General features: G+C 34.9%; 1 protein-coding gene across 1 annotated transcript in view; it reads left to right on the top strand.

Moving 5' to 3' along the window:
- Positions 1 to 8,794, top strand: part of Ascc3 (activating signal cointegrator 1 complex subunit 3) — a 268,769-nt gene that overhangs the window by 53,031 nt on the left and 206,944 nt on the right. Inside the window, exons 7-11 of the mRNA XM_021173819.1 lie at positions 478 to 619; positions 1,194 to 1,319; positions 4,629 to 4,829; positions 5,313 to 5,453; positions 6,101 to 6,265. Of these exons, the coding sequence (XP_021029478.1) occupies positions 478 to 619; positions 1,194 to 1,319; positions 4,629 to 4,829; positions 5,313 to 5,453; positions 6,101 to 6,265 (775 nt within the window). The remainder of the gene's footprint in view (positions 1 to 477; positions 620 to 1,193; positions 1,320 to 4,628; positions 4,830 to 5,312; positions 5,454 to 6,100; positions 6,266 to 8,794) is intronic.

Genomic DNA, 8,794 nt, shown 5'->3' on the forward strand with positions numbered 1-8,794 from the left:
CTCCCTTCCTTCCTTCCTTCCTTCTTTAATCTTTATTTACAGTCCAGTCTCTATCTCCCCTTCATGGTTTACCCTCTGAATGTTCCACATCCCATCACCCCTACCCCCACCTCCATCCTTGTCTTGAAGAGGAAGTCCCCAACCCCCACCCCTACTCTGGCAGACCTCCCTACTCCCTGGGCCCTTAAGTCTCTTAAGGATTAGGTGCATCTTCTCTGACTGAGGCCAGACCAGGCAGTCCTCTACTGTATATGTGTCAGGGGCTTCTTATCAGCTGGTGTATGCTGCCTGGTTGGTGGCTCAGTGTCTGAGCAATTTCCCGAGTCCAGGTTAGTTGAGACTTTCTATAGGAGTGAGCTACTTGACTCCTGCCAAATTCTACTATTTTTAAATGAGAGTACCTGAAATAACAATTAATGCGACCTTTTATTAGTATATGGCTTCATAAATCTGGCCTGTTATTGTTTTTATTTACAGAGAACATGCACTTCTGAATGCTAGAAATGCTCCAATTTTAGGAAGGCAGAGAGACATGGAGGTTGAAAAAATCCGTTATCCTCATGTTTATGATTCCCAGGCTCAGGCCCGAGAAACATCAGCATTCATAGCTGGTGCCAAGGTATGCCATTTAATATAACCACTTTCGGAAACAGGTATTTTCTGAGAGGATGACAGCATAGAGTTTTCCTTGTGTCCTTAAATATATTACTAGTGGATGCAGTATGTTATATGTTGAAATAGTAGGGAAAATGGGATATTGTAGTATATCCTAAGTTCCTGAAATATATTTCCCATTTAGAACATATTTAACTCTTTTGGGTTGATTTAGTTCATATTTATGAGTTGTATCCATTGTATCATTGATTGACTAAACTTACAACTCTATCACATATTGTTCATGTTTTGAGAGTACACTTGTCCTCAAGAATACTGTGTAGCTGATTTGTACTTTAAGTCATTAACATACTGTGCTCAGTGCATCCTGTGAGATACTTGACTCCTGAATGTTTTATCAGTATGGTTTATGTTTATTTTTCTTTCCTTTTGATTTTTTTCCTTTAAATTAGCTGGATTTATTTGCCAGTATTATGTAATAAAACCAGCAATATTTTGTCATTATCTCTGATTTAAAATCTTACCAGAGCTGTTGTTTTTACTCTTTATTATTGGAATTTTATTTTTGATACTTACAGATGATTTTACCAGAAGGAATCCAGAGAGAGAATACCAAACTGTATGAAGAAGTAAAGATCCCCTATAGTGAACCAATGCCAGTTGGGTTTGAGGAAAAACCAGTTTATATCCAAGATTTAGATGAGGTAAGATGAGCCATCTGTGTAATAGAATCTTGGAACATGCCATTTGTCATTGTTAAATGCAGTTAAGAAAATAGATAACTGGTTGCTTAAGAAGTATACTATTGGAGTAAATAGTGAAAAATATGTAAGAGAGTTCTTTTATGCATGAAACAATTCATATATGCCTTTGCATTACATATGTTAGCTTGTGTTCATTTTGCTTATGTTTTGCATGTATGTGTTCATGTGTTTGTGTTTATGCACATGTTCAAGAGCTTGCATGTTTGCATGTGACTGTAGAGGTCAGAAATGGATGTTATATGTATTTTTCTAGCACTGTCTACCTTATATTTTGAGATGGGATCTTTCATTGAAGCTGGGGTAGCTCTAACCAAGCAAACTAAAAGACACTGAAAAAAGAATTTGAAGAAATCAAAAGACAGAAAGAAATCCCATGCTCATGTATCAGTAGGATTTACATAGTAAAAGTAGTCACTCTATCAAAAACAGTGTACAGATGCAATACAATCCCCATCACAGTTCCAAAACAGTTTTCCCCAGGTCGTGAATAGTTTTTAGGTTCATAAGAAATACAAAAAAAAAGCCACCAAAAAATAAAAAAAAAATAGTATGGTAAAACAGTCTTAAATAATAAGAACTGCAGGAGATATCACTAAAGCTGATTTAAAATTCTACTAGAAATCCATAGTAATAAAAATAGCATAATACTGGCACAGAATCAGGAACATTGATCAATGAAATTGAACTTAAGATCCAGACATAAGTCTACACACTGTGGACACCTGACAGGAATATTTTGTCCCCTTCTCATTTTGCTTGCTGACCAACCTGCCCTTTTGCCACATATTTAAAATATAAAAAGTTTAAAACTACCATGTAAAATAGATTTTTTTCTTAAGATATTCTTTTCTTTGGAATGGTAATATTAATGATTTTTAAGCTTAGACTTTGAAATATACATACACATTAGAATATTGAACTTTTTATCATTTACGTTTTTGATGTAGTATTTATAGTAAGTGAATTCTTAACTTTTGCTTAAAATCCTGTAGATATGTTGAATGTATTTAAATTAGACTGTGACATAATTGGATTTTTTAGTCCAGTCATAATATACTGTTCTGGACTTGAATCTAAAGAGACTATTTGGAAGCTCAGCTTGGTATCTCATAAATATAATTCCAGCACTTTGAAGCAGGACTGTTAAACAGTTCCATGATATGGTGAGTTCTGGAGCAGCCTGTCTTAACTCCCCTCCCACATTAAATAAAGAGTCTTTGAAAATTGCAGCATATTACTCTGTGATCTGTATATACCTGACTTAACTATAGAGTAATTGTTTCTTTCAGAATATTTAATAAGTGCCAATTCTGTATGTTTTTGTAAACATTATCCATCAATTACTGATTTTATTGCTACGCTCTGACATTATATCTTGGATTTATCACGTACACTTGTGTGGTTTTAAATAAACCCATTTGAAGTCCAGATTTTTCATCTCTGAAATAGTAGGTATGGTCATTAGAAACAATTAGAATAAATTATCTAAAGAAGTTATGTGTAGCCTTCACTTCATTATTTTTACTTGTTTATATAAATCTCTATAACTTACTTGTGTGATATTACTCACCTTTACCTAACAGATGTAGCAGTAGAAATCAGAGATACATTGTTTCTTCCGTGATATATTTTAAGTGGTAACAGAGCCAGCATTTGTTTGTTTTGTTTTGTTTGTTTGTTTTTTCGAGACAGGGTTTCTCTGTATAACCCTGGCTGTCCTGGAACTCACTTTGTAGACCAGACTGGCCTCGAACTCAGAAATCCACCTGTCTCTCTGCCTCCCAAGTGCTGGGATTAAAGGAGCGCACCACCACGCCGGCAGAGCCAGCATTTTAACCTTGATTCCTTTCCCCAAGCCCAACACTTGAAGTATGCATTACAAACTACAATTTGAGTAGTGAGTGATTGAATGAGTTGAGTGATGAGTAGAAGCAACAATTTAAAAATGAGGAGCAGTCTCAGGCGTTCCATGGCTTGCTCATGCTTCCAGGTCCAAGAGACTTTCCTGTGGACTTTTGTCTAAAAGAGCACGTAGATATAATGACACGTGTCTACTATGTTTTCTCTCATATTTTAAAATATAGCTATTAAGGTATAACTCTCATATAAGTATTTTAAAGGGATAATTAGGCTAGATTAGCATGTGAAACCATAATCACAACCAACAAGTGTCCATCTATAGCTACCACTTCCAAAGGCATTTGTGTCCCATGTCTCTTCATTTCCCTCCTCCAGCTTTCCCCACTCATCAGTTTGCATGTCAGGGTCTGTATTGCACAGTCTTATGTCAGTGCAGCCATGCTGTATATATTCTCTTTTATCTGGTGTCTGTCATTCAACATAATTGTCTTTTATATTCTTCTGTTGTTACATCTCAGAATTTATATTTTGCATATCTTTATATCTTTGTAGTATGTGTTTGTATAAATAAACACAATTCTGTTTGTGGACATTTGAGTTGGTTTCGTAATTCATGTTCCAGAAAATAAGGTTGTTTTGTGTACATTTTTAGTACACAAAAATTTGGGGTACATTTTTAGATATATATGTATTTTTTTTCCTTGAGTAAACCATCAAAGGCATATATGGCTAGATAATATGTTAAGTGTATGTTGTTTAACTTTTTTAAAGTTAGAATTTTTTCGTAGAGAATATCTTTACTATTTTACACTTCTATTCCTATTATGTATGAATTCCATTTTCTCCAAGTGCCCACCAAAATTTGGATTGGATTATTTAATTTGAATTTAAAAACTTTCCCACATTTAAATTGTTACCTTATCATAATTTCAATTTCCTAGTGAAAGCTAAGGTTGTCTGTGTCTGTGTGTATCTCCTGTTTTGTGTGTGTGCCAGTGTTTTTCTTGGTGAAAAGCATTTTCAAATCTTTTGCTTCTTTTTAAAGTTAACTTCTTTTGTTACCTTATTTAGAAAAATCATTATTCTGGATACACATATTAGTCTAAGGCTCTCTCTACAGTCTTAATAATTTCTTAAAATTGTAGGTGTTTTGACACTAGTTTTTTTTTTTAATTCTGAGATTATAATTATACCATTTCTTCTTCCCTTTCCTCCCTCTAAATTCTACTATATCCTCACACCTTTAGTTCTTTCTCAGATTCATGCTTCTTTTTCTTTAGTTGACACACACACACAAACACACCAGCTTTTAAGTGTTTACACACACACCAATATTTTAGGAGTCATTTATATTTTCTTTCACTGACTCATGCTCCTTCTTTATTTTAGATTGGACAGTTGGCTTTTAAAGGAATGAAGAGACTCAATAGAATCCAGTCTATAGTATTTGAAACAGCCTACAACACCAATGAAAACATGCTGATCTGTGCTCCTACCGGAGCTGGGAAGACCAATATTGCAATGCTTACTATCTTACATGAAATCCGCCAACACTTTCATCAAGGTGTTATTAAAAAGAATGAGTTTAAGGTAAGAATTTACAAGTTAGACTTTTTTTTAAAGCTGTAGAAGTTATAATAACCTTTCAGTTCTATGCAACCTTGGAATTCTTGAAGATATTTATTATAGTAGAAGTTGTGTAAAGAATGCTGCTTGATTGACTTCATTGCTATAAAGGCAGTCCTTATTTCTGTTTTGAAAATCCCATTACCCTTGAGGAAAGGCGCGAAATTATATTTAGGTTGGAAACAGAGTCTACTTTCTAAATAATGAGGCAGAGAAAAAAAATATCATTGTCCTTTTATTTAAAGGACAATATTTAAAGGTTATTTAAGTAACCACATGCTTAATTCCACTAAAGATAAGTGCTCTCCATATATCATTATTAACATTTTTTCACAGGAAATAGCTAGAATCATATTTCACAATAAGTTGTGACTTGCTTTGGCTACTGTGAAATAAATGGTATTGTAGTTTTTGCTCATTCATCAAACAAATGTTTGTTTGGCATAGATTGTGTATGTCGCTCCAATGAAAGCCTTGGCAGCTGAGATGACAAATTACTTCAGCAGACGTCTAGAGCCACTGGGCATTGTTGTGAAAGAATTGACTGGAGATATGCAGTTGTCAAAAAGTGAAATTTTACGAACTCAGGTACATTGTTCATTATTTTCATTTTTAAGGTTATAAAAATTATTGTAAAGCCAAATTTTAAGAAATAGAAACAAGTGTGTCTGTAAGATAAACATAAACATAAAACAATAAACTTATTTCTGATCATATCTGTACTAAAAACAATTTTAAATGTTGCTCTGTACTTTGATAGCCCTTTTGTGATACTTTTCATAGGAATGTTATTTCAAAGCATAGACTTTATGTTTCTGGGCAGTTTTTACATTAAGGAATAAGAATGTGTGTAAGATTGTAGCTGAATTTTAAGAGGAATCACTACAGAGATCTTGAAGTAATCATATTATACTTTTAGCCTATTTGTTAAGGGTAGCTTAACATATAAGAAGACATTGTAAACATTTTATTTTTTCAAATGCAAATGTATCAATGTACAGCATGAGGACCTATATTAAGGAAAATGAATAATACAGGTATTCAACATTTAGTTTCTACTTTTAAAGATTGTGTGTTATGATTTGGTTTGAAAAATACATTTGGAATTATAACCAGATTAATGTTGATAGTTGTAATACATTAGCATGGGAATATTTATTTTTTTATTGCTATAGTTGGTTATTAAGCTGTAAACTTTTCTCCGTTTAGTTTCTTTGCTATTTCCTGTGTTTTAGATGCTCGTGACCACGCCAGAAAAATGGGATGTAGTAACAAGAAAGAGTGTTGGGGATGTTGCTCTTTCCCAAATCGTAAAACTGCTGATTCTTGATGAGGTTCACTTGCTGCATGAGGACAGAGGCCCAGTGCTCGAAAGCATAGTTGCCAGGACCTTACGGCAGGTAAGAGCCAGTTACAGGCTTGGAAGCTTCTCTGCTCTCCGTGTCTCTCTCTCCCACCCCAGCTTCCTCTTACTTAACATCACTAAAGTGAAATGGCATCCTTTCATGCTTGAACTTCTTTCCTCTCCCTAAGAGATACCCCGCCTTTTCTGCCACCTTCTGTATCATAGCTATCAGCACGCCCTTTTCTCTCGATTTTCTTCTTCCTTGGACACCATTCTTTTTACTCTGTAAATTGTCCCTTTTTTGTTTCCTGTGTCTTAACTTTTTCCTTTCATGGAACACTGTCTCTTCAGCTTAAAAACTTATATTTAACAAATGTTGTATTTTACAAATATTCCTTCAAATACTTAGTACATTTTTATTTTTCTACTTACCTTTTGGAAATGCTCATCTGTATTGGCCTACCTTTTATTTTCCAACTATAAACAGGTGGTGATTGTTTGAAACTAATCATAAATAATATGTTTTATAAGTTCACCAGCTACTAAACGGTTATTTCAATATTAATATTTAACACCTAATATCAATAAATAATAATATTTAATAAATTTTGATATTTGAAAATTTGAGAGCTTTTATATTTAAAAGCTTTACTACTTGTCAAGCTGTCTTTCATATTTAATGTTTTTTTCTTGTATAATGTCACAGGTAAGTACTTTTTTTTTTTGAGACACGGTTTCTCTGTGTAGCCCTGGCTGTCCTGGAACTCACTTTGTATCAGGCTGGCCTCGAACTCAGAAATCTGCCTGCCTCTCTGTATTTATCTTATTTACCCTATTCCTCTTGTGCTATGAACTCCTCTTGTGCCTCCTCTATCCCTCTCAGTTCATGTCCTCTTTCTCTTTAATTACCATTGTTACATTTAGACATATAAATACAGCCTGCTGATTTCATTTAGTGTTGATCACATGTATATGTTCTTAGGACAACAAATATAGAATTGGATAGCAACAAATTAGGAGGTTTATCACTGAGAAGCCTGATTCTCCCATTTTCTCAAATTTTCTTTATTTTTTGACATATTTGTATATCCATAATGAGGTCTCTTAGGTTTGTTTGTTTGTCTGTTTGTTTTTGTTTTTTTCGGGGTAGGGTTTCTCTGTGTAACCCTGGCTGTCCTGGAACTCACTTTGTAGACCAGGCTGGCCTTGAACTCAGAAATCCACCTGCCTCTGCCTCCCGAGTGCTGGGATTAAAGGCGTGTGCCACCACTGCTCCGCATGAGATTTCTTAGAAAAGGAAATTTTAAATCTAAATGTGAAAGTCATTTTTCATCTACATACATCTGAGATACTTAGCCTGAATATAATTTTAACTGAGAATTTTGATTTTAAATGAGGTTAGATATGGAATCTTGGCACTCAAAAAGTTTCACATTTTAGAGCAGTTTGGATTTCAGATTTTCATATTAGGTATGCTCACCTGTTGCGTGTGTGTGTGTGTGTGTGTGTGTGTGTGTGTGTGTGTGTAGCATCTACATCCATCTCCATAATGGTTTCTGGCCATGCTTCCTTTCATAGCTGTCTCCGTATAACAGTGCTTTTATGTTTTCCCTTCACTTGCATATGCCATTGTGCTCCTCTTTATTCCCGGGTCAAATGTTTTCTTTTCCTTAAAATTCTCCTCTAATTTAATAGTAACAGTTTTATAGTTTACATATGAAATACCTCTACTGTATAGATACATTTAAAATTTTCACCTAAAAGGGAAATGCAAAACTTCTATAGTTGTTTGTAAAACCAGTCAAAATATTTTTTCTGTAAATGGGCCATAAATTTCTAGACAGATTAGTGATTTGATTGTATTTTAATATCTCTTGATGCACTTAAAATATGTCATAGTTTGAATAAAAATGGCCCCCATAGAGTCATATATATGCATGTGTAGTTGTCAAGGAGTGGTACTATTTGATAAGGAATAGGAAGTGTTGGACTAAGTGTGGCTTTGTTGGAGCAAATGTGTCCGGGGGTGGGATTTAAGGTTTCAAAAGTCAAGCCAGACGCAGTGTATCTCATGCTGCAGCCTGAAAATCACTATTTTCTATGTTCCACCTGGGCTGTTGTAACTGCAGTTGGGCAGCCCTCAGGGCCACTTTTTGTGGCTCAGCTAACCAATTGTGGCTTCTTCCTTCTCCTCTCTTGTACCTTCTCCTTCTTCTTCCTCTTCCTGACCTCAAGCCAGCAAAGTCTAAACACTGCCTATGTGTCATCTGCCCGGGTATTGACTGTTGAATCTTTTTTTACCAATCACAGTTAACTGGGGGCAGGGTTACTCACTATCTTACTTTCAGACTCTTGTCTTTAGGGCAACTACTCTTGGGGACCACGAATTAGCATTAGAATATAAGCAACATTCCAGCTTCTGGCTATTATAAATAGGGCTGCTATGAACATAGTGGAGCATGTGTCCTTCTTACCGGTTGGGACATCTTCTGGATATATGCCCAGAAGAGGTATTGCTGGATCCTCCGGTAGTACTATGTCCAATTTTCTGAGGAACCGCCAGACTGATTTCCAGAGTGGTTGT

This window comes from Mus caroli, chromosome 10, assembly GCF_900094665.2.
Source record: "Mus caroli chromosome 10, CAROLI_EIJ_v1.1, whole genome shotgun sequence".
Taxonomy (NCBI): domain Eukaryota; kingdom Metazoa; phylum Chordata; class Mammalia; order Rodentia; family Muridae; genus Mus; species Mus caroli.